General features: G+C 37.4%; 1 protein-coding gene across 1 annotated transcript in view; it reads left to right on the top strand.

Moving 5' to 3' along the window:
- The window catches only part of CFAP47 (cilia and flagella associated protein 47), a 271,615-nt gene extending 256,140 nt beyond the window's left edge, over positions 1-15,475 (top strand). Inside the window, 2 exon segments of the mRNA XM_050332181.1 lie at positions 5,013-5,181; positions 15,239-15,475. Coding sequence (XP_050188138.1) covers positions 5,013-5,181; positions 15,239-15,460 — 391 coding nt within the window. The 3' untranslated portion in view covers positions 15,461-15,475.
- The last annotated feature ends 11,935 nt before the right edge of the window (positions 15,476-27,410 follow it).

The following is a 27,410-nucleotide window of genomic DNA, read 5'->3' as shown; positions in this document are numbered from 1 at the left end:
AATGTTTAGAGTTACAATTCTAAGAACTAGTTCCGCTTTTCTGTAATTACTGCTGTATTTCTTTAGAACTAACATAAGCCAGAATTATGTATGCTGCAAGGAAATGCATTCATTAGGTTCTCAGCACATGCACCCTCTCCCTCGCTCGCTCACACGTTGCTGTGCATGTTAGAGGCCTGGATTCCTCTGCCAATCTCTTTGTTAGCAGTTCTGCAGAATTCTACCATTAATCTAAAGATGTAATTAGAATATTTTATCTTAGCATCTCCCACATCGTGGCAGCTGCAAAGAACAAATGTTGACGGAGCTCCATTTTTTGGAGTCTGAATGGAGACAAGTGGAAAATATCGATAATGGTGCACATGCTGCAGACCTTTCAGAAAGTTATGATCTTCTTTCCTAGTAATACAATACCTGACATGTCACACATTTAGCCAGGGGCTGTATCCAGTCATGTCACCTGGACTGCTTTTAGCAGGAAAAGTCAGTCAATCTGCAAATATAGTACCCCTGGGTAGAACAGGAATGAGACAGACATTGTCTTGTGAAGATGAAACCTGCTTTGCTCCTGCTTTGGTTTTACACCATGTACACAACAAAAAGCCGTGTCAAGGTTGGTGAAGCATGCCCCCACATTCATTTGTCATGCAGTGTTTCTTCATATTTTCTGAAAGTCCTTTAATTCAGAACCAGCCTTTCCAAAGTCACAGAAGTGATACCTGGAGTTAAAGCTTTTCTGATGTCCAGAGTTTAGGATTTAGAGTGGTTGATTAAACGAGAGTTCATTTGGGTATGAAAGATAATGGATTTTGATAATAAACAAAGAGTTCCTAAACTTTTTTCCGTTGTCATTTCTTGGTTGGTAAGAAATAATCTAAATCCCACCAAGTCACTATCATACCAATCCCTAATAATTCTATAGAATTTGACAAATGCATACAGTTAATAAATTTAAAGGACTTGACTCTGTAATAACTGAAAATCCATGTGTCATCCAACAGATGTTAACTGCAAATTACAAGAAGTAAGTTTAGTTATGATTAACTATTTTTGGAACCACATTGCAACATTTTCAAACCATATCTCTTATTTACTGAAGTAGTTATGTACTTTAGAGATTAAGATATTTAGTTATTCTCTTGTTATTGAAAAAAGAAAAAAACCCACAAACATTTGATCAAAAGCACTATGTGTTGCTTTTTATGTATGGCTTTTCAAAATGCTGAATTTTGTAAAGGAATACATTTCTACAGAAATAATTTACTGCTTCAGTAGTTTGAAGAAGAGAAACATTAAAGCTATTTTGAGCCTTAATTTAATAAAAGCTTATAGTTTCAGGGTTTTTGGGGTATTTTATGTTTTGCAGTATAATCTCTGCAGGAACATAAGTTTTAAGTTTTTCTTTAGTTGAAGATGTAAAGTACTATTATTTTTTAGTTTACTAATTTGAAAGTCATCGAACTTAAGAACACTGATGAGCGCAGACTGATATTTAAGAACAAGACTAAAGGAGTAATTATAAATATGCCTATTGAAGAGTAGCTCAGTTTTTTCTCTTCCAAGTTGCTGTGATTTCATTGTCCTATTATGATTTCAATTCAAATTAATATTTACTCTTGTTCATTATTTGAGTAAGAGCAGAGTTCGTAATGTCTGATAGAAGTATCAAAGCCTTATGACAGGAGTTAAGGAACACACAGGTGGGAAGACACATTCACTTTCTCTGGTTTTTAAGGCCTCTACCCTTACATTTACTTATTCATTTGTGCTTGGTTCGTATGTGTTTTCCAAACTCTACACGTCATTAAACTTTATAGTATCTACCACACATGAGTTAAACAAAATCCCTCTTGAAGAAATTCAGACTGCCTCTCAACCATCCTTCATGGCTGAGAAACAACAAGCCAAACATTGACTCTAGAGCTGTTTTACCTGAAGGAGTAATCAAAAAGGAGGAATTAAATTTTAATAGTTTTAAACCACATAATTATTAATTTTTTTTATTATGCACTAAATATACAGACATAGAAAACAATAATGTCTGAAATTCAGGTGCTATTCTGGGAATTTAATCTCCAACTTTCTCTTTATTGTAAAAGATGAGAACGAGAAAGCAATTTATTTATGCTAGTGAGGTACCAAGCATGCCAGTATAACCCATGTAATAGGGATGTCAATGAAAACACTGCTCGTTCTTTCTTGGGAGGACATCTTTAGATTTATTTTTAAAACAATTCATGATTTATCAGCACTACAGACATTGTGAAAGTTTCCTGTTTCTGATTGCGTGTAATTTTTTTAAAAAATTGCTAGGTTTTTTGTACAGTTAGATATTTCTTCATCAGGATCCCTGCTCACATATCATTTTATGGCTACCCATTTGATTTGTCAGAATTTCTATTTACTTTATTTGGACAAAATTTCTACTCTGAGAAACATCTTATATCCAATAAATACACTGTTTTGTTTAAAACTACCAGGCTTTGAGGAGTGGAGGGGAAGGAAACAGAGAGGGTTTAGGTGTTACTGTATGTATTCAGGTAAGTTTTCAGGTATTTATATATTTTAGTACTTTGTGTCCATGCTTCAAGAAGCATGCGGATTTTCTTTAAAGCTTTCTCCATTTTTTTTTAAATGAAAATTAAAATCTGACAAGGTTGATGCAAAAGGTTATTCTTCTCTGACTTGGTAAGTATCTTGAGTGCACAACTATAGATCATTTTTGTGACACTTTCACTTTTAACTGTCTGGTCCCCCAATCCAGATAAAAACTACAGCTTTTTCTGCTGTGTATTTTCTGACTGTTTTGAGGTCTCTATTGCATGACACCCTGCTAAGAAACAGTTTCTTCAAGAATGAAATCCTTATTTTCTCGTGTTTTCTGTGTCCTGCGGCCTGTCCTCTGTCTCATCTCCCTCAGCATTTCATCATTACATCTGTAGTCAAAAAGTCATACTCTTGTATGTCTTACGAAGACACAAAGTGCTTATTAGGAGTTGTCATCCCTAACTACTTACTGGAAAACAGGCTGATCATGGGAGACAAAGTGCTGTCTTAAAACGTTCCTGAGTCTAGTCTACAGAGCAATGATGTTGGAAATGAAGACCTGTGTTCAGGATTCTGTTTCCAGAATGAGGGTTTCAATATTTATCTCAGACATTTTTGATGAGTGCTCTACTCTGCTGCTCAGTCTAAGAGGCGTCACTTCTTTTTCATCCCCTACCTGCTCTTTCTGTGTAGTAAGTATGCTCTAGGCATTCACAGCTGAGCAGGCCTTGTGGAAAACAAAGATGTGAAAATTCAAGGCTGAGACAGCACATAGGTGGGAACTCAGGCCATAGCAGGATTATAAGCTCAGCTGCACAGCTTTAGGCACCACAAAAAGAGGTTGTTAGCATAAGTTTGATGTCACAAGACAAAATGTCATTTCAGGCATTCAGTGGTTTTGCCCACTTTGCTGTCACCTAAAGTGAAAGCTAGGCTAAATCTGCTGGGCACCCAAATCTAATGGCACTGCTAAATATCAGTTAATTTTGGGTTTTTTATTTTTTTTTTTTTTTTAGGCAACGGAAGCTTTTTGGTTTCTGTTTTCTACACTCACACTGTTTGTTTCTATAAATCTACAGTGTAACCTTTCTTTTCATGAGAGCATTTCGAATATAGTAAAACCTTTTGTGAGAACATATTCCAGAGGAGAGCTATTTTTAAACAAGATGACATAGGCCCAGCTTACCACCCACAGAACAGAGCTTGTCCAGGAAATGTGGGACATTTCCGTAGAGATATGACTTGCCATAAAATATTAAATTTCATTTCTTTGTGAGTATTTTCTTTGAAAAGCAGTGTTATTTCTGGTGTGACAGTCCATGAATAAACAGATTTGAACAGCTTTTCTTTGGGATGCTATTAGTTTTTCATTCTTCAGGTTTTATCAACTGAAAACGTGTTCCCTCTAAGCGTGTATGACACTTGCCCTGCTGTATGCTGGCAGGGTGCTGTGGATTAATTTCTGACCACCCCATTGTATTTCTAGTTCCAATTTCATATGTTCTCTTTCTGTCCAGATAGCGATAGACTTGTCCTCAGCAACACATATAAAGACTAAAAAGAAAATACCTCACCAGAAAATACAAAAGTGAATATTCTTTTCATGCTGAGAACGTTTATGGCAAGGACTCCCTGAGGAACTGCAATAGAGAGGCTTCAGTCTGGGATTGGCCTAAGGCTGTTTTGTAGTACTCAGCCACTGTTTTTACCAGGAATTAGCATTTTCTTTGGGTCCAACAACACAGCCATGAAACAAGCCATTAGAAAAGATCTGCAGGACCTGTGACAGAAATTCTTTGAGATAAGAGATATACAGTAATATCAGTAGAGGAACATTATTATTATTATTATTATTATTATTGCAATATCTTAAGGTGTTCCATTTGTGGGATATGAAAAATGTGAAGGCAGTGATAGAAATTTATTATTTTCCATATCTTCATTTCAAGGCTTTTAGAACTCTCCTCCTAATCTAGTAATACTCCACCAGATTGCAAATTTGGTTTTGGTCATAAAACATGATAAAATAGGTAGCTTGTCAGTTTTACTTGATTAGAAATTGTAAAAGTGAGCGCTTTTAATAGGAAAAATGGATTTTCACTCTGATGTGGAATTTACTTCTATCACTGTTATTATATCTTTACTGATATAATCAACTGATTATTTTCTTTCTAGTGGAAAATTCTATCATTATTCTGTATTTATTATAATATTTATAATAGCATGTGTTTGAAGTTGAAGACAGGTATGCAGGTCCCTGTATATAAAGAATACAAATATTTATAAATAAACAATCGCTACAGAATAATTACTCTGTAGGTAAGAATGCTATTAATATTCTGTATTCATTCCATGGGCTGCCGTGTTTCCTGAGTCATGCCACATGGGTGCCTAAATGTTAGATTGCAGATAAATTTTATTAAGATACTGTAAAATACACAATAATCTCCTGTGCTTTTCCATAGTTCCCCAGAGCCATTCTCTGCATACTTCCTGGCGGGCAGCGATCCTGACTTCCTTGTAATGCCACAAGCTGGAGAACTTCTTCCAGCAGGCACTGTGGGAACCCATATAACGGTGGGATACAAGCCAAGGATGTATGGCAAGAAGCACACAGCAACACTGGTAATCGAGGTGAGCCTTCCTGAGAGCGATACACAAATACACCTTCAGGAGTGCAAGCAGGAAAAGAAATCCTACACTAAAGAGCAGCACTGAAACACACAAATGCACGTGCTGTGATTATTTTGCTACTCTTCACAATGGACAAGATTAGAACTAAATTTTGAAAATTGGCTCATGACAAGCTGGAAAAGCTTACTGTATTTTAATTTCTGTGTTATCCCTTTGCCATCTGCACCAGAGACAGATACTTGATATGTTTGCCCCAACTCCATAGACGGCATGACTTTCACAAAGAGTCAAAATAATCACATTAAGAACTGGTGGAGAATATGTGAGTAATTGAATATGTGAGGCTCAGGTTATTGATTTTAATTGTATTATACCTCTTAGGATCAAAGTCACTAGAAGCTAGGTACTAAGCTGTAGAAGATAGAATTTCAGAGCACAAAGCCAGGAATAGCTCTTTTGAAGCAAGCTTCAAAATATACAAAAATAATTTGTAAGCAAGTATACTGTTTAACTCTGAAGGTTAGGAGACATTTTAAGGCATTTTTCCCTTCAGTAGTAAAAATGTTCATATGAATGCAGGAATTAATCTGTTGAAAACACACAGTAGCAGCAAACACCCCACATTCTCTATAAATCATGGTTTGCACTCTAAATCTATTCACTGCACGCTGGCAATGTTTTCAGGCTACTATATTAGAAGAAAAACAGCAATATTGATTTAAGAAGTAAGATGGTTGAAACAAACTTGATAAAAAGATGCATGGCAAATCACTCTAGTGTTTTATCTCTGTAAGTGACAACTTGTACAACAGCGAATAAGAAATTCAAATCCTGGTTAAACAAGAAAGTCCTTTAATCCCTCTTACTTGTTTTACTGTATTAGACGTTTGATTAATTTAGTCTCTTTACATCAACAGCAGTGATGATTATCACTCTTCCATTTGAAAGAGAAGGTAGCTGACTTCATATATTCTGTGCTCTTTTGTATGTACAAGATGCTGTGTTACACAGCTACAGAGCTCAGAAACATCTAATGCAGTTCTGGCAATGAACTCCTGTTTTTAGGCACGACACATGTCAATGTACCAGCTATGCTTGTCCTTGGCTTAGCTTTCATCACCAACAAAGAGTTTTAACCATAAATCTGTCTGGAATGGAACAAACACAATGGTCAAAGGTCATTATTTCCTTTTAGGAATTTATCATTACAGGTGGCTTCTGTCTAATTGGATTTTTAACCTACATCTGCTCACACCTTGGGCTCTGGGTATGATCTAGGCATGTAGCTCTTTACATCTCCACCTTTGGCACTGTGTGTGGGTGTAGGAAATCAGTCACTCATACATGTTGCATACAAATATCGGATCACATCTGGTTGTGTCTATTCCTGTATGTTCAAAAATACAGGGAGGACTCTTGGTGCTCATAAGCACATTTTGGACTAATATAACTCTGTCACAGTATGTTAGAGATGTTTCTAAGGTTCTTACTCTAACTGAAGTATTAAGTGGTTTCAGTAATGTTTTGATGAGGCTTGTTTTGAGCTACACAAAAGGGCTACCAATAAGAGCTCTTTGCTCTTTTTGATCCAGCTCTTTGCTCTTATTGGTAGCCCTTTTGTGTAGTCCAGACTTCCTGCTTTCCTCTCCACACAAGCTTTAATTCCTGTAGTTCTAATGGAAGCCAGAGCATCTGCAACTGTGTGTAAGTCAGCTGCTGTGCTCTCAGCATTGACCTGAAATTAAATTTGGTGACATGTTGAGAATACCTGATACTCATTTCTGCCTTTTGTGTTTGTTGAAATCCTTTTCATTAGTGACCTGAGAGAGACAGATTTAGTTAGATGGCAAAAGCGGTATTAAATCACTTTTATTTGGGGAATAAAAATGGAGGTGGTGAAATGCAATTATGTTGGACCTAACACTGAAGAACCTTTCTTGCATGTATCCTTTCAATACAATGTACTGGCTGAGGCTTTGGGCTATTTTTAGAAATGGTGAGGAAGCTTCTTTTATTTTACAGTGCCTCTCTTCTGACGCTGCTGCAGTAAAGGACTGCAGTACTCTTGCTTTAAAATGTCTTTTGCATTTCTGAGGGTAAAGGCATAGTCCTAACAATCTCATATTTTCATTAATAAATTCTTTGAATAGTGGGTAGCAGACTTGTAATTTTTGTGTGCTTCAAAGAACAGCAATAATTAAACTGTATAGTAGAAGAGATGACAGCATAAGTTCTTTGGTTTATGTTCATCATTACAATTGTGTTGTAAAGGAAAATGGGAGGTTAGGAATATGGAGAAAGATCCTACAGTCATCTTTTTCCCATTTTTTTTAAACATTAAACTCAAATATTTCACATGCAAATATTTTTGTTTTGTTACCCTGCTGAGAACCCAGTGCTGAGAAGCTAATTAGCATTAAGATATATATATTACAGTTTGCTTCTACTAGAACTTAGTGTGTACATTTTATTAACTGAATGTATATATATATATTTGAAATATTGTTGCCTATTTTGTATTTTCTGCACACAAATCAGGTACTTCTTGGGATATGTTGTGGATTCTTTAAGACTTTAATATTCATGAATACTTACAGTAGATTTTATTAATGGCAGGGAACCTAAATTACTTTGCTGAAGCAATTAAAGCTCTTTAACCATCTTTAAAACTTCTGTTCTCTGTCAGCTACATATCAAAACAATTGAAGTCAGATAATTATTTAAATAGCTATTAGGAATCTTAATTTTGCAAAAGTGACATAGAAAATGACTTTAAAAATGTATGTACATCAAAGAATGAAATATAATAGAAAGCTAGAAAGGAAAATAATCATGCTTGTTTCTTTGAAAAAGTTTGTAGCTTTGAAAGAGAACATCATAACTTAATTGAGCTAAGGTGAGAAACAGTGACATGGTGCCTGAAGAGCATTTTTAAATAGGCATTGTTCTATAATCCAGCTTCCAAATTTATAATTGCCTACATAAACATACAGTTCTAACTGAAAAAAAATAGAAGTATTGTCCCTAATGATAAATTAGTGAAAACACTTCTCAGATAAGCCATAAAATGCTGCAAGGAAAGAAAGGAATTCCTCAGCTGCAGTGACATCTCAGAGCTGTGGTGTGCCTGTCAAGCTGAACAGAAAACCAGCAGATCTGAGGGATGGCAAGATGCAGCTGGGGTAGGGGGATGCTCTGCAAAGGCTTCTTGGGGTAGTAATTTTGGCCAGGCACAAGGTGGAGCAGCCAGGAGAATGGCAAATCCTTGGAAAAGGGTGTATTCCTGTTGGCTTGCAATTAATTTGCTTTCAGTGTGCTGAATTCAGCTAGAGACCTGAGCAATTGCTTTGTAATTCATGTGTGAGACTTCAGAGATATTCTAAAGCAGAAGGCACACACAATAAGTCTTAAATGATAAAATAGGTGTCAGAGTGAACCAGATTGCAGGTAACATTATCAGGCCCTCCAGAAGTCAGGCTTGTGCACCTTTATTACTGAATAATCACTAACTTAGCCTATGGAAGATAGCATATCAAAACCATTTGTCATGCTTTTCTGGAAATAAATGATGCAGTGTGCCAGCCACAGTACCCAGGTGTGGCTTCTCTAAACTTGTCTATGAAAGCTTGCATATCTTAACAGCAAACAGTACTATTACATATTCAGTAGCTTGGTGGAAATAACATCCTGCCTTGTTCCTGATAGGCTTCTTAATTACCATAGTTTAATGTTATTCTAAATTGTGTCTCTTAAGCAGAATGAAAAAGGAAAATGTAACAAACTTCCTAGAATAATTGAAATACTTTCACATTAAATATCACCTTGATGGTGACGTGAGTTTCATGATTAAAAGCAGAGTGCAGAATCAATACTCAACATTTTTGATTCACAAGCATGAGGAATGGTTACTTTGCTTATTGAGACTATGGTTCTGATAATGCGAAAAGATGATAAAAATATGGGGAGCACTGCTGTATGAAGGTATTCAGACTGTTATCAGTCCTGGAGGATTTTGATTGTATAACCTCTGAGCAATGTTTTGAAACACCTAATATTGGAACTGCAGAAGTCAATTAAGGCAATTTTAATTCTATCTGAAAATGTTCCCTAAACTGAGAAAATTATTCTTAGTCATTTTCTTCATTAGAAATTGATCAGAGCCTGGATAGGAATTTGTCAGCCTGTGGGAGGTGGTGAGTGAGTGCCTTTGGATCACTTGTTTTTTATTGCTTTGGGTTTTTTCCTTTCTTTCGCTCACTTATTAAACTATCATTGTTTTAATCCAGGAGTTTTCTTACCTCTGCCCTTCCCTTACACAGTTCAAATAAAAGTTTGGTTTCATTTCATTCCATATACACTGATGATAATTGGTCATTTTTTTGCTTGTCACCAGTGCAGTATAAATTAAGGGCCAGGAAATATTTGATGCACTACCTGTAATTTCCTGTGTTTTAACTTTTTTGGAAGTCTTGCAAATTTTAGCTGGATTTTGCTGAGTTAACACTGTTCGGAAGTTAATTGGCATACAATAATTCTTGAAATTCCTGATCCTTGCTCCCAATATTTATCACTTTCCTAATGAAGATTCTTTGGCAATTAATTAGCATGTAATTCAGTAGCACTTCCAGCTCACAGTGAGTACACATGGATGATCTGTGTTTTGCAAATTAATCCTATGAATCATGAGCTGTCAGTAAAAATGAGTTGGATACAAAAAAATTAAATTTTTATATAAATTATTTGATGACTGTTACCAGTATTTGCTGAATAAATTAGTTCATGAACATTACTCAGTTAGCCATCAAGATGGTTAAATGACTTACTTAAATAATTTATTTAGTAAAAAGTGGCAGTGTGTGGCTCATTTTTGAATTCTTAAAAACATTTTTCAGAGCGATTTAGCTCTGCAGATGGCCATTACTCCAACCAGGTGAGTCAAATTATTATTCTCTTCACAGTTCTGTTCAGGAATGTTGAGGTTTTGAAAGAAGAAAGTCATTCATTTCAGCAAGAAATCCTCCCTCAGATTGTCAAGGACATTCAGAATGTGGTCTGGTCTTTCTTCTTAAATGACGTGTGAAATAGGCCTAGATATGCATCACAGGGAGCCTGGGACTCTTAAATACCTGTGTTTATATCAGATATATCTTCTTAACAGAGATTCTCTTTTATAATTCTGTTCTAGTCAATAGGATGGATTGCAGCAGATTCAATACCAGAGATAGGATTAGAATTGTTCCAAATATGATACAATAAACTGCATTACCTTAAAAATAGGAAGAGTTCCTCTGATTTGGGAAATTTTGTCCCATTTTTGAGACAAGTTAATGCAGCTTGCAATCCAAGTATTGTATTGTAATTATATGGTCATATATAGATGATCATATCATCACATATGGAAGTCTCTTTCTTCCCAAGCATTCCAGAAAAGTCTGAGACATGATCCGTGTTTACCTTTGCTGCAACATGTCTGACCTGGAAACCCAAAGCTGCAGCTTTGAGGCCCTTGCCTGGATTTTGTACCTGATATACTTGCTGTTGCTGCAGTTTCCTTATTGGTTAGAATAGTTGTTGAAGTTAAGCTGAACAGACTTATACCAAAGACAATACTTGCAGCTTCAGCAGCTTTTGACATGTAACACGTTTCCCTTTGGCAGAAAGTGCTGAACTAAAACAACAGGGGTTTTTTTCCCAATTTATCAGTATATAAATGCACACTTCTTTCATAATGACCCTCTCTGACTGTCTCAGATGATGATACATGATTTACAATAGATGGACTACCACAATTCATAATGATAAATTAGAGTGGAGTGTTTTGTTGTTAGTGCCCCTTTTTTCCTTTTTCTTTTAACTTGATGGATTCTATCTAAAGGGTCCATGTCATAACACCCATGATTTCCCCACTGAACTTGAGGAGTTTCCATCAGGCAAATACCAATGTCTCCTGCCACAGAACACCTGACACAGCAACAGAATAGGCAGCTTTTTTCAAAAAAAACTTTTTTTTTTCACTGAACATACAGTCTAGGATATCTTGGTAGCAAACAGGAAATTAACAAAAGGTTATTACTACCCAGAAGTCTATATCAGTTGTTTGATGCTGATAATAAATAAAGAGATGACATAGCCCACCATTTTTGTTTAAATCCCACTTCAAACTATTACTAACACTATAGAGAGTACAGTTATAATATGTGTAGATTTCATGAGCAGAGATTAATTTTTTTAGTAACTTGATACTCAGTTTAAATTACTAGCTGAAACACCTAACAGATCTTTTCTCTGACCTTGGAATAATCAATGAGACTTGCACACAGTGAATATGACCCTGAGGTCATAAATTTTCTTTAAACTCAATTGGTTATCTGCTGTAGTAAAGAGAGATAAAACATTTCATTTTGTACTGAAGTTAATAAAATAATTAGCTAACTTTGGAGAGCCACTTACTTTTCTTAAATGACAGCTTTATCTTTAGACATAAGATACTGATGTTGGTTCATGTCGCACCTGCTTTTGCTGGATTTTATCTTTGCAGTCAGTAGAGTTACTAGATCATTTCACAGTATTAAATAAAGATGAGTTAATCTGCCTATTTTACACAGAATGATATTCAATTTAAATTAGATTTTGATTTTAGCAGAATACTAATGAAAATTTGGAAAATCATGCACACATGGTGAAATATCTACTAAGATCTCATGCTTACTAATCTTACTGGAATCAGGTGAGTCATTCAGCAGACACTATGTAAAATCAGTACTGCCAATTTTCAAACAGAGGTTTCTTTAAAAATACACAGCAAAAAACTCATCTAATCTTTCAGCATTGGTACAGTAAAGTATATATTCAGTCACCATAATACCGGTTAAAACAGTTGTCCAACAAAAAGCACTACAATTAGAGATTCATATGGTGATGGCATTTAAGAGCCCTAACTCTATTCAGTATATCTGTGAAACAGCTTAAATGCTGCATAAGTACATAGCAGAGAACAAAGCCTGTGCTGAAGAGTTTACAGTTTAATGTTCCAAAACTTCTTCTTGTTGAATATCTGCAATATAAATTCAAAACTGCTTGCAGTGATATCCCTTAAATACACTTTAGCAATGAACAGGGTATTAGAATGATAGGAAAAGCATATGAAAGATAACAAAGATAAACACCATCAAGTCAAACTTTTTCACTGCCAAGTATAGAACTAATATGTAACAAAACTTATTAAAGTCAAAGAGCCACTTTAACTTGCTTTTTTTTTTTCCCTCTTCTTTATGCTGTTATAGTTATGGGTTGCTTAGAGAAATTTGAATTGAACCGGGATTAGGTTCAACAAGGCCAAGTGCCGGGTCCTGCAGTTTGGCCACAACAATCCCCTGCAGTGCTACAGGCTGGGCACAGAGTGGCTGGAGAGCAGCCAGGCAGAAAGGGATCTGGGGGTGCTGATTGACAGGAGGCTGAACATGAGCCAGCAGTGTGCCCAGGTGGCCAAGAAGGCCAATGGTATCCTGGCCTGAATCAGGAGCAGTGTGGCCAGCAGGAGCAGGGAAGTGATCCTTCCCCTGTACTCTGCGTTGGTGAGGCTGCACCTTGAGTATTGTGTTCAGCTCTGGGCCCCTCAGTTCAGGAAGGACATTGAGGTGCTGGAGCGGTTCCAGAGAAGAGCAACCAGGCTGGTGAAGGGACTTGAGCACAAGTCCTGTGAGGAGAGGCTGAGGGAGCTGGGATTGTTTAGTCTGGAGAAGAGGAGGCTCAGGGGTGACCTCATCACTCTCTACAACTGCCTGAAAGGAGGTTGTAGCCAGGTGAGTGTTGGTCTCTTCTCCCAGGCAATCAGCAGTAAGACAAGAGGGCATGGGCTTAATCTCTGCCAGGGGAGGTTTAGGTTGGATATTAGAAAGAAATTCTTTACAGAGAAAATGATCAGGCATTGGAATGGCCTGCCCAGAGAGGTGGTGGATTCTCCATCCCTGGAGGTTTTTAAGATGAGGCTGGATGTGGCACTGAGTGCCATGATCTAGTAATCACAGTGGAGTTGGATCAAGGGTTGGACTTGATGATCTCAGAGGTCTCTTCCAACTCAGGTAATTCTATGATTCTATGAAATTTGGAGTTGGAGAAGTTGAATGCTCACCTCTATGGCTTTTTGTAGTGCTTTACTTAGACCATATTTAATTGACAGAATGCAATAAGTAGTAAGACAAATAAACACATGACAGTTTGGAAATGGTTGGTAGCATTTATCCTGTGAGAGAATTTGTCACAGTTTGTGTGGGGTTTGTGGTGACTCTCTGTAGGCCAAATCTGCTTGGTGTACTGACATGCCCAGCAGCAAAGGAGAAACAGAGAGCTCAAACTGGAATGAGTGAATGGGCCACAAAGCCATGTTGGAAGCTGGGCTGAGAGAAAAACTCATGAGCTCTGAGGTGGACTGTTGCACTGATTTCCAGATCGATTTCAGAGTATATATAGCCTTTCTGACCTTTTGTTTCCTTGGATGAAAAATGATGTTAGATGTAATGCTGATATCTACAATTGATTGTTCTAAAGATTAAGTTAGTTTTAAATGGGAGATGAATTACATAAAGTACAACTCTTGCTGCAATGATAAAACCTTATGACTTGAAGCAGGAGAGAAGGGTGACCCTACAAGCAATGTCTCTGTAGTCCAGCACACCAGGATAGCACCAACAAACCTGCTCTAGAACCACAAGCAGCACAGCTGTGTGATAGCAGTGCTGTGCCAAATGTGGAAAGGCAGACCTTGGGAATTTGGAAGTATCACTTATTTCATGAGACTTCACTGCCCTGAGGCCACAAAGTCTCTGATATGTTCTATGTATTATGTTCATGCACTGTGTTCTATGTTTTGTATAAAAAACAAATTTCACTTTTATATTTTAACAGACCTATGCTATGCCATAATTTTTACTCAGTCTTCCCTACTAGTTTTATCTTGGCAGCCAAAAAACTCAGGCCCAAACGTTGGAGGATTGGAATTTCCAGCCTCTGACTATGAGGAAATTGATGACAGTGCATGCCTAAAGTGGGCATGCAATGGTTTGGCCTTCTTTTGCATAGTACAAACCTGGACATAATAAACATAACTGGGGAGTTTGCAATATTTCTGTTGTTTCTTTGTTTGTGGATTTGGGGTTTTTTTTAAAGAAAAGGAGAACAAGAAACTATAAGTGAGGAATATACCTTTTCCTAGATGTAAAAACGGGAAAATGCTGAAGACTTGGAATAAAGACCTGAGTTCAAGAGCTGAAGTGATACATTTTGAAAGGAAAATGAATGAAAGATCTGCAAAAGTTACACATGAGTTTTTAGCCAAAATTCTGCTTCAGGATACAAATGAGGCATGGGAGGTAGACAGCAAAATAGCCTTAGTACTCATAGAAATAATAGTCCTTAAGTATGGATAGATGGGATATGTAGGAAGAATAAAAACCACGTACTAAGAATCAAGTATCCAAGCGTTACAAGACATGACATAGAAACATATGTTTCCTTCCTAGAGACCAGTTATAAACAGAGAGCAAATGAAGAGTGTCATTTTCAATTCACATAAATACACTTCAAACTAAAGATTTCAACATGAAACTGCAATTCTCTTGTGCATACTCAGAATCCTTTCTGCTTAGTTTTGTTCATTATTTTAATGCAAAAATTCCACCATTTGATAATACCATTATCACCAATAACAAAGCTGCAATTTAATCCTACAGTATAAACCTGAGGCATTTATATTATAGTATGAAATAATTAAACACCATTGGAAAACATATAGAGTTATGGGATTTACTGAATAAAAAAGACATTTTAGATCAGCCAGGGAAGGTAATTTTCTCATCTTTGTTATACCTGGTCCTGAATAAGCTAAATGTGATTTCAGTTCTCTCTACCAGGAGTGCAATTCTAATTCTGTGCTATTCCAGTACGTTACGTGGAAAAGGATAAATATCTTTTGAAATCAGTGTAGCATCTTAAATCACTGACAAATTTTCAAGGTATTTTATCACTGATTATTTTTCATGTCTCTGTTCATTATTTTCAGACACAATCAATGCAGTGGATGTATGAAATCAATGGACTGCCTCCACAGACTGTGCCACCTACAGTGGCAGCAAAAGTAGTTACTACTGGTACTTACATAAGATCATCCACAGTTCGACAGCGCAATTATCTACGTGAAAATCGGAAACTTATAACTACTGGAGCATCCTCACCAATCAAGGGGGCCCCTTTGGTCCTGAGGAAGAAACAGGGAAAGTTATGATCCGTTAATTTTTTGGTGAGGAAACAAATAAATTCAGATAAAAGGAGGATGTGTTTTTTTGTTTATGTTTTGTTTGTTTGTTTGTTTGTTTGTGGTTTGGGGGTTTGTTTGGTTTTGTTTTTTAATTTTTATTTTGTTTTGTTTTTAAAGCAGATATGATATGCATTGATCGTGTGTTTTACACAGAAGATTCAGAGTGCCCGAGTCCTATTCCTATTTTTCTATAAGGGATTTTGGATGCCTGTGTAACAGTTTATTTATATCATACAGATGTCAGCAAGTTCAGAGAAAAAAAAAATTGAGTTTAAAAAAATATACCTGAAAATTGGGTAATTCAGACTAGCACTTTGCTTTCCAAGGGATATTAGTTTAATAGGACTTTAATGGGAAGTGTCAATGAACACTCTGTGTGATCAGCATATTATACCCATGGAAACCAAGAAAGAAAAACCAATCTCTGATCTCTTCCACAATAAAATCCTTACCCAAAGATTGCAATCTTTTGCTAAGGTGAAACATGATTACATGTCATGTGTCCAGAGCTTTAACAACTGTCAAATTTTCTTACTTTGGAAAATTTCATTAATTAGGACATATTTTCTGTGTATAAAATAAGAATCCTATTTTATTAATCCTGTAACATTTCAAAATCTTAGAGAGTTATACATAGAATAGAAGTAAAATAAAATATTCATCCTCAATATTTTTATGGTAAATACATATTACAGAATACTTTAGAGTATTGAAATATAGAAGGCTATGAAAAGTTACTGAGGAATGGAGTCAGATTTTCTTTTTTTCCCTAGAATAAACAAATCAGTGGTGCTATTCTTAATGTGTTTCTCTTTCCATTCTTTCCAGCCACAGGTGACTTTAGATGGAAATTTAGGTTTTCTTTGCTCTTGATGCAATGTGGAAAATTAGATCTATACAGACATGTTTGTAAGATAACTGGATGGGTAAATCCTGCCTTCTTTCTTCATTGAGATTGTTTTTCCTGATTTTACTAACAGGACGTAAATTGTATTTGTGCCTTTATTTTGATGGCAGAATGTACTTTGACAAAAAAAATTGTCTTGGCACGGATGAAGTGCTTTCTCGGCACAAATACGGAATGAGCATCGTTGCTCAGGAATGGGGAGCCTGAGAACAACCTATGTAGGTCAGTGCAAATGAGCACCAATAAAACCATTTTACCGCAATGTGCTTGAGGATTTTGTTTATGTCACACATTTTAGAGAAGCTATTACAGAAAATGTTGGGAACATATAAACCAGCAATGGCACTGTTTAATATCTCATTTTAAATGCAGTGTGCCCCATTTTGGTCAGAAACCAGGTAATCTGAAGTAAGAATAAAATCACCCTTCTAAATTCAGTGCACAACACAGGAAAGATGTTGTCAATAGTGGTATCTAGTATATACCTAGAAGATATTAAGAGACTATTGCAATATTTATCTTAAATGCTACTAGGACCACAAAACCAGCCATATTTCATAGGAAGGCTCTATCTGCATATATAAATTAAGCAAGTGCTTCTCTGACTGCAAGAAATCAGAATGTGTGGATCAGCAACCATTTCAAAAGTAACGATTGGTGTTCAGGAAATATTTCAGTGACACCACTTCTTTGTAAAAGCTTTGTTTTCCTTGTTTTGCCCTTTTAAAGCAAAGCTTTCCTATTTAAAATGACACATTTTAACAAGATGCTTGAAATCTTGTAATTCTCCCAGAGATGGATTAGCAGGTGGCATAGAGGTGAATCACTTAAAAATTACATGGTGCTCAATCCAGAGATTTTATGCACAATTTGCTTGCCTGCACTTCCTGCTACACATAGTAGATTTTCTAATTCTGTCATACATTCAAGCATTTAAAAGGCCCATTGGCAAATATGCAAGAGGATAATACCTGAGGGGTGTTTTCAAAGGAACAGTTTAACTATATTATCTATTTTAAAAGGAATAGATGCATAATCTATGCTTTCTGGACAAAATTATGTGGTTTTTTTCAATGTATACAAGGTCAGTTCTGAGTTATGCAAGATATGCTGTTATCAGTTGAATCTGGATGTAACATAAAATAATTATTGTATTTTTCTTATTTCTTAGAGTTTAAACAGAACTAAGCATAATTCTTTTGATATTGAGAATATACTTACAAAGGTGATTTAAATAAAGACCATGGTATATCTGTGTGGTTGTAACATCTACAATGTTTTACATGTTATCTGCATGCATTTATGGATTACAGTGACTACATAAACTGACTATTAAAAATAAATTAATTTTTACTTCCTAGCTTGATACTTTGCATTTCTGCCAGTGCAGTGACAGCGTTCTTTATAATGCAAGGGCTAATTCCAAGTATATCTCTTAAAAACCGGATTTTAAGCAGCAGCACTAGAGGATTTCCAGAATGATCACTTTTATGCATTACCTACTTCCTCCTTTTTACTGGAATTACTGAGCTGTTTTGAAAATATGAGAGTTTCAACTCATGGAAGGAAAGGACTGGCATGGGCAAAGATTATGAAATGCTGGTTTTGTTATTTAAACTTAGACAATTCACTTCAAAGCTTCTGGACCCACCATTAAATCTGAGCTTCAGAACAGCTGGGCAAGCTGTTTGCCATCACCCTGCACCCTAAAAATGTAATCTCCAGAGGAATTTAACTATTGGAGATAGAGCTAAACACAATCAATGCAGTTAGGGCTCAGGTCTAAAAAAAAAATCAGTCCAAATGACTTAGCTACGAATTAATTCTAAATTACTATTCATTGTCGTAATCTTCTTACAGGGCAATGGGAGAGAACGAACAGAGTCTCAAAATTATGGCTTTTGAAGATGTCCCCCAATGATTTCTATGCCTTCATGCCACATCAGAACAGCCACTATCAAAAACTGGAAGAAAAAAACCCAAAACTTTGTTTCTCCACATTAGTGCACTCATCAGGATCCTTTTCTTCTGAAAAGGATGAAAAAAGGAATTTTCTCCCCTCACATTTATCTGTGCAGGTACAGCAGAATCTCAGGTGAATTGGGAGGTACTAGTTATTACTGTAAATAATAGGTCTTCATTTCTAACTGCTAATATCAATTAGTGATCTAAAATCACTTCTACCGACCCCAATTATATATTTTGATTTATAGAAATATAAAATTCACAAAATAAGTTTTTCAAAGTCACTGTGATACTTGTGGCCAGTGTCTTAATCATAATCCTATGTGCCACACATGAGTCAGCTGTGCATCTGCTTGTTACTGTCTTAGCAGAAACACAAGTTGTCTAACCAGTGTAGTCACCACGTGTTTATTTATATTTCTTTCTGCCTTCTCTCTCTCTGTCTCACTATAATGATTCATTTATCAGAGTAATTGAAACAAGGACTAAAACCTTATGAAGCAATATTATTGTATAAAATTGAAGTTGTTACTTTGGAAGTGAACTCCATGTTTGTATTTATTATTAAAATACTGTGCAGCTTTTCCAACTGTTGAGCTCCTGGTTTTATGTGCCATGTCCAGTAGAGGGGACAATCTGCCCTAGGTTGTTCCAGGACTGCACAGTCAGAGTATTGGCTTCAAAACAGTACAGAACAATCAACCTTCCAATTGTTAGACGTTCAGCTGAGCTTTATTTGTCACACACAGGGGGATGACACGAGGGTAACATGGAAATGTCATTAGGATGCCTGCTGTTAGCAGCTCAGCTCGGAGTGAGTTTTGCTGTCACATAACTCAGATTTCAAGGCTGCTTGTTCTACTCATGTCTGAGTCGCCATGGTATCAATGACACTCAGAGACTATTTTATACCTGATCTCACTAGATATAAAAAGGTTTGTGAGTATCAAACTTGCCCTTCAAGAATAATAGGAGCCTAATATTAACTCCCCTGCTGGGTCAGATTTTGTCTGAGTCAGGAGAATGGAGAGGTAAAGGCTGTTTTAAGCACAGAAGGTAATCATGATCAGGTAAAGAGCTCACTGGGGCATGGGGTCCTATATATTCCTACTGCCAACTGCAAGGAAAGGTATTCTTTCAAGACAGCTCTTTGGGACCAAAGCCAGGTTAGCAGAGCACACAATGCTGAACCAACAATGCTCTTACTTCAATGAAATAACATGGCAGCAGCCAAATCTGAGCATGCACTTTTTTCCTCTTTGATCACAAACCGAAAATACCAGAAGAAATAGAATGTTTTGACTTACCCTGCACACAGCAAACATCTGGGGAAAAACTGCTCTATATTTATAAATATTCCTAGGAGGAAGGCTTAGTATTTAGAAACAGAAAGAAAATCCCTGGCTTTGCCTTACTATTTATTTGCTTGTGAGGCATTTCATAATTTTATATCTCCCTGCAGTGACTGCTCATTCTAAAATAAATGAGTGAACAGTGTTTTACTGCTGACACAGATCACAGTTTGTTGCTAATGGAATGTTAACTGCTTTTTAAGTAACTCTGAATAAACCTACTGATCCATAGAAGATTCATCTAAAAAGGAATCCAATTCATCTACTAGCTTTGCTGCTTCCACTGTCATGAAACATGTTCTTCTGCACTTTACTTCACTGCAGTTATTGTAATATTGGTAGTGTCAAATTTCCAATAGTAGGATATTTTACATTTTGAGACCATGGCATGATGACAATGTGGTGAGGTCATGGTAGGACATTGATGCCAAGGTCAGTGCACAGAGGTCTGTCCAAAAAGGACTGTTTGGTGCCTAGGGAAATACAGACAAAGACATGGGGACAAGGACAATATTTGAGGGGTTTTTCCCTCATTATTCCAGGGCTTACCTCTTTTCTCCAAAGTACTCAGTTTTTCGTGGTAAAAAAAAGTGAAATAATCTGTCTGTGGAAAACTTAGACAACTAACTGCTCATCCCACCATGAATACACAGCAGATGCCACCAAATCAGTCTGGTACAAGTCTAAAATGACAAAATAAAATCAGATGCATCAAGAAGGGTAAGGCAACAAAGTAAATCCTGTCACTTATTAAATGGATAGTGTTCATCACATGAGATTCAATTTACCAATCTGTACAAAAATTTTCCATTCATTATAACAGGTTTGCAGGGTGCCTTTGTTAATATGAGCTTGCTGCATTCTGACCCTGCATGTCCTCTAGTCCTGATTGTCCCATATAATACTCAAGTGCAAAGTGTACATTTGCAAATTAATGAAAACATGCAACTGTCCTTGTCAAAAAAAGACATAAGAAACTATTTCCTAAATCCACAAGTTTCTTTAAAAGAAGTATTTCAGAAGATGATTTTCATTTTGAAGAAACTAGTTTGTGAAAAGATTCCTGATGACCTATTCATAAACAGAATTCAGGGTGAAGCATGAAACTTCCATGTTCTTTGATGAGTATAGGGTGCATTATTCTAGTGCTATTTAGGTGTAATCAAAGAATCATGGAATAGTTTGGACTGGAAGGGACTTTTAAAGACCATCTAATCTAAGCCCCTTGCCGTGGACAGAGACATGTTCAACTAGATTGGGTTGCTTAGAGCCCTGTCCCACCTGAATTGGAGAGATGGGGCATCTAGCACCTCTCTGGGCAACCTGTTTTGGTGTTTCACTTTCTTCAATGCAAGAAATTTCTTCCTTATATCTAGTCTAAATCTACCCTCTTTTAGTTTAAAACCATTACTCCTTGCCCTATCACAGCTGACCCTCTTAAAAAGTCTGTCCCCATCTTTCATGTAAGCACTCTTTAAGTACTGCAAGTTTCAGTAAGGTCTCCCTGGAGCCTTCCACTGGCTTCAAATGTAAAGCCTTTCATTTTAAAATGCTTTTCTGAGCCATGCAGCTACCTGGCTATTGTTAATTGGTATTTCTATTCTGTTTATCATTGTCTAATTTCTACCCTAATATTTGCTATCTAAAAAAAAAAAAAAAAATAAACCAAACCAAACCAAAACAAGCCCACCAACCTCAAACCAAACTAAAAATTCCAACACAAAGCCAAAGCTACCTTGCCTAGGTCTGAGTCCTTCTGTGCTCAGCTACCAGATATTCATTATGAAGTAGTTCCTAGTGAACGTGAATCTAAATTGCACAGAAGAGATACTGTGAAGGGGAGATAGAGACAAGCAAGCTACAAAATAAATCTTCATGGTAAAGAAATCTCCTTGTATAGAAATATTTTTCTAAGGAAACTTCCTTTCCGTTAGAGAACAGTATCTGCACACAGGAGCTGTGATCATTGCCATATCAGGGATTGATTGCTAGATGATGTGGTGTTGCTGTACTGAAACACAAATCAGCTGCAGAAACATTAGATTAGCTCATTAAAAAATAGTATTAATTTGGGGTGCAACTGTAATCTGGAAGAGCTGTTTGGTCATTTACAGGTCACAGAAGTCAAACTGCTCAAGTTCAGTGGCATGAAGTGACTGGAATTATGATACATAACCATGCTCCTACCTTGGACCATAGAGGACAAAAGGCTGTACTGAAGCTGCCTGGAGATTCCCTCCCCTCACTTCCCCCTTGTGCTGCGATGCTTCAGCTGCCAAGATCAGTTGCACTGTTTAAGCCAGAGCTGTGCTGCTGTAAATAATAGGGAACAGCTGGGAGATATTGCCACTGGGGGTCCCATGGCTTTAAATGCAATCAATCCTTGGTCCGATATAATCCTTATCTTAACTTTCAGAGCAGGCTGCAAATTATCTCTGCACCTTTCCCCAGGTTTATACTAAAAGGAATAAATTACAAAGAGGAAATCTGCATTTAGCTTACTTAGCTTCCTAATGATAGCTGATAGTGAATTGTGATGTTACTCTTGGGAGATTTTTCTTATCATCTAGTGCATCTAGAATGATGGCTGGTACAGTTCCTATCGCTTTTCAAAATGTAAAAAAATAAATAACTTGATTATTAACAGAGAGTCTGAATTAATGAATTAAAAGCAGCATGAAGAAGAAAAACATGAATATAACAGGCTCACTGGAGTTATTTGGGAAGAGGAAGCTTGTAAATGAGGAATAGTTCCACCTTAAAGAAAGTAGGGCAAGTCAGCTGGCACAAAAAAAACTGACAAGGTTATGGGGGATTATTTAAAGTAGAAACAGGAGGAAAAAAATCAGCAGGTGTTGAGAAACACTTGAGCCAGTCACAGGCATCTGCTAGGTCTGTCAACACCATGACAGTATCCCTGTCACAATGTAAAAAGTAAGAAAAATTATGGTAAATTTGAGGGAAGAAACTGTGCACATCCCAGCAGTCCATCAAGGAAAATCAGCCTAAGAAACTGTCCAACAATAAAACCAAATAAATACCAAATATAGTTCAAAATAAAAACCATATGGCCAAGGAACAGTACCTTGAGAGAACTGTTGTAATTCTGTCTGTAAAGTAGAAAAGGCAGAATAGCCTTTAATTGCAGAGTAATGCTGTGGCAGTGGCAGAGTTCCATGGATATAGATTGAGAGGGTGTTTGGAGGGGAGGAGGCCAGTGAGGAGAGTCTGGAAGGATGAGGCTGCAAGAACTGATGGCTCTCAAGAACAAAAGTGCATTGGCAGCATAACACTACCAGCTACTGGCTCAAAAGAAACAGCACTGCATTCATAATGTCTAAGAGATGCAATTAAAAGAGCAAATGCTCCCACCTTCCCCTTAAACCAAACAGACCTATATGTAATAAGCTTAGACTTGGTAACATCTTTCATGGACAAAAGAAAGTCAGGGTGTTCAGAAGAAGTCAGTTCCCCAACAAAATTCCGCTGCATTTGGCTAATTTCCAGGAAGTATGCAAAGTAATTAAAGCCAATATCAGGATAAATTTAACCAGGCCGTATCTTGACACACTATATAACTGTGCCTATGAAAAGTAGTCCAAAAGCAGTGAAGAGAGTACTATTTTTAACTTAGTACAAAGGTAACATAAAGAAATAACCATATCATCTGATGTTGAACTTGTGAGCAGATAATGATCATCATTTTAATAAGTTAAAAATGCGACATCAATAAAACCTGAAGAAGTCACAGAGATTTCTCCCCAGATTCCAGTCACAGTTACTGGCACAAACACCACCTTCCATCCCTCGCTGTTCTCCATTATAAATATCACATGTATCTAAATATTAGCATGTCAATACACTGACTCTGACATGTTGCTTTGCTTCTTTCCCCGGGGGAAGACATGTCTTTGAGGAAGAATGTGAGTGTACACAAGGAAATATAAAGTTAACCAGTAGTTTTAAATCTCACCCCAAACTCATACCAGAAGTGGTGGGTGGTGGGGTGGTGAGGTTGTACAGTCACAGCTTTGGGCTAGAGGAATACAAGCAAGTGCTGGTGAACTGGAGACTGGATGATGAAGAGCTTGGCCTTGCCTGGGAAATAAACATTCAAGACTATAAGTTTGGGAAACCAGTAGCAGTTGCAATCCAAAATGAAACAACTCCAAGTCATCTGGCATTGATTATGTGCATTTCCAGTTATTACTCTAGCAACTAATTAATGTACCTAGTGGAGATGATCATCGGCTGTGGGTGCCAAAGAGGTCAGCTTGCCTAGAGTCATCTTTTCTGCTTGAGGGGGATACAGATCAGAGGTACAATTTCAAACTAAAATAAATAAATAAAATAAAAATACCCTGGACTTCGTCAGAATTCAGTACCCCAGATTTTTGTAGGATTTGATGAGTGATTAGTTTCTCAGTGTTACATAATAATAAATACCACCATATCCTCACAGTAATTTAATTATGAAATAGGATGTCCTGGATATCAGGCAGAAAGCTACTGACAGTAAGACCATAGAGGATCCCTTTGTAACTGCCTGAATTTATTCTCACCTACCAAAAAATGCTTGATACTTTTGCCTGTTATCTCCAAATAAGGGTCTATTGCAACATTTACTAACATATTTATTCTCATTAGGAGGTTAGACAAGATGTTAATAAGTGTTTTAACTTACTGGAATAGTGATAATTACTTTTCTTTTTGTTGGAAAAACACCTTCTGTGACATGGCCTATTATGTTTTAAGAAAAGTCCTGAGCTACACCAGCAAAGGATTTTTGCTGCTGGTAACAGCACTGGGCCACATGTAGGGCCATGCTGATCAAATCTGATGGCAAACTTGATATGTTTCCAAGCATCTAAAATACAATTGCTCAGCTGTGAAACTAATCAGCAAACTGAAACCAACAAAAGAAAAAGAGGTCTGAGTAAGGAGATATAATAGGTTTCTGCCCACTTTCCCTCTCCTGGAATCGTATTGTGGTGGCAATCCCTCAACAAGTTTGATTTTGAGAGGACTGTAATTTTAAATTAAGACAAGAAAGCAAAGTGAAAATAGAATTCTAAAGTGGTTGAGGAACAAGGTGGAAGAGTACTGAAAACAGAGAGGCACAGGAAGGCTGTGCATATGCGGTTCCCTCAAATCCCAGTGAGGCAATACAGGCTGCTGTCAAGTAATCTGCCACATGTACAAGCTGTGCTGCAGCTGCTGAGCTCAAATGACTGACCAACACCTTACAGCAAATGCGAAAATTACTTCTTTTAGGACCTGTTAAAACTGGAGTTCAGTGGACAGGAAGAACTATTATCCTTCATTTATGAACTAACTGTAAAAAAGTCTTTAACTTATTATATGCAATGTTACCATTACTCTGTGTAAAGAGATGCTCACACTGAAGGCACACCTGGCTGAGAAGAGCCCATATAAAGTATGGAAAATCATAGAATCATTTAGATCACTGAGTCCAGCCTTTAACCTAACACTGCCAAGTCCACCACTCAGCCATGTCCCTAAGTGCCACATCCACACATCTTTGAAATACCTCCAGGGTTGGTGATGCAACCCCTTCCCAAGGCAGCCTGTTCCAGTGCTTTACAAGACTTTTGGTGAAGACATTTTTCCAGATATCTGGTCCAACCTTTCCTTGGCACAACTCAAAAAGTGTAAAGCAAGACAAGGCAAATGCCGATGTGAGGGTTTCGTTGGCAGGGCAATATGGAGTGAGTCCTTGGGATTTGGGTCCCGGCTGAAACTGGGCGTGAGGACCTGATATCCTGTCTCCCACTCTCTTCAGAAAAATTGGATTTAGTGTCACAAATGCCCCTCTTCATCATCAATTTCTCTTTTCATCAGAAAAAAATGCAAGTCCCTATATTTCAGTTAACTGCCTGATTGTGAAAGAGATAAATGGGGTTAGAGCTGGAAACTCTTCCACTTCAGTTCTTTGTTAAGTGGCAACTACGAGTGAAGCAGAGGAAGAACTGCTGTGAGGATCCCTTTGAGTGTCAAGACAGACATGTAAGAGGTTGGTAAAAATGACACAGTTTGTATGACTTGACAGCAAGTCTGACTTACAGCCTTAGACTCGTTTATTGCCTCCAGACTTAGAGGGTCCTTGGGAGTGCAGAATTCTTCCTGGGTTTTTTTCCTCCAAGCAGAGGCTTGACAGCAACAGGCTGTGATCAGGCTCTGGAGGAATCAACATGTAAACACTGGAAGATTAATAACCAATGAATTATAGCCTTATGGACAAGAAAAATATTTTTTTTCTGTATGATTGAAATCTTGTGGACATTTGTGAAAGGAAGCAGCCACCAGGTGCTTTTTACCATGCAGCTGTATTTCAGTGGTAGATAGGGCACCCTGAACTGGAAATTTAAAAGCAGCTGAGGCCCTCGTCTTCCTGGCATGTCCTTGCATGATGCTTTATTCAGGGTTGAAGAAGGATCATGGAGGCTGTGGTTTTCAAAGTTCAAGAGAAAGAAGTACCCTTAAGATCACCCAAAGGTCCTAGATTAACAATTTTTAGCCATGGTGGCTACAGCCTGGCTTATGATTTTAATAGCAGAGTAAGCACTTCAAATGTAACAGGTCATGACACAGTTAAGTGTTTACTGATTCTAATGCATTGGTGATGAGAGTTTTCAAACAGGATACGTGTATCATCAAGATAATTGGGTGTCTGGGACCATACCCTTCCAGGGAAACCACGGGGAGTCATCTCTAAACTCTGAGCAATGCATTTTATCCCTGCATTTGGTACTTCTCCTAATTAATAAGAAACAGAAATAGCTCAAATTTCACCTTATGGCTCTTCCATAAGGACAAGTAAGAGACGTGAAAAACTCTTTTTTGAGATCATCGCAACAAGCGAGTGAATAAAATTGTGATTTATTTTTAATCATTGAAATGCTTAACACTTAACACTTAAATCTCCCTAGTTTATGTATGCAGCCCATGAGACAGCCAGAGCACAGGCATGTAATGAGCACTCCATGCACTGCTGTAAGGATTTTGGGTATTGGAGCTTGATGTTTTGGGGTAACTTGGCCACTGGTTGCTGCAGGCTGCTGTTCTACCAAGTGCAGCCATCCAGGAGGCACCTCATCAGTAGATCAGCTGATCTTGAAAAGCCGCTGGAAAGAGGCCAGAGAAGAGAGTTTTTGGTACCTCACTCTGACAACCAGCTTAGGGAAAGTTCTCCACACCTCAGAGCTGGATGCCTAAGTAACAAAGGCATGTCCATCAATACATATGGCTGCTTGCCCCAGCTCTTAAATAGCCATGGAAAAAATCACAAGGAGGAGGAGTGAAAACTGCTTTAATATCTGGACTAGAGAAATGTGCTCCCGTCCTCTCTGCTGCATGGTTTCTGAAGGAGGGAGGCCATGCTGCCACACTAACCTCTCACTTGGCCATGCTGTCTCAGGCTCTGTTTTGGGTGAGATGGATTGTGCTATTAAGATATGCTCTAAAAAGATGCCTATCTTCACAGTCCAGCAGGGTCCTACTGCCAGCTTTTGCTTCTGCTTTCTAAAAGAGCAGAAATTATTCCATTTCCCAAAAGTGTGGGATAGGTAGGTTTGCATGGAAGGAAGAGTCCCTGCTAAGCTGGTGCCCACCTCCTGGCTGACACGAGTCATGGCCAGAGCAGAGCTAATGCTGCAGCCTGTGGTACCAGGAG

This window comes from Myiozetetes cayanensis, unplaced genomic scaffold (genome assembly GCF_022539395.1).
Source record: "Myiozetetes cayanensis isolate MyiCay16 unplaced genomic scaffold, myiCay2020 scf5-8, whole genome shotgun sequence".
NCBI classification, from domain to species: Eukaryota; Metazoa; Chordata; class Aves; order Passeriformes; family Tyrannidae; genus Myiozetetes; species Myiozetetes cayanensis.
The sequence above is the reverse complement of the archived record's forward strand: the minus strand, read 5'-3'. Positions and strand labels throughout refer to the sequence as shown.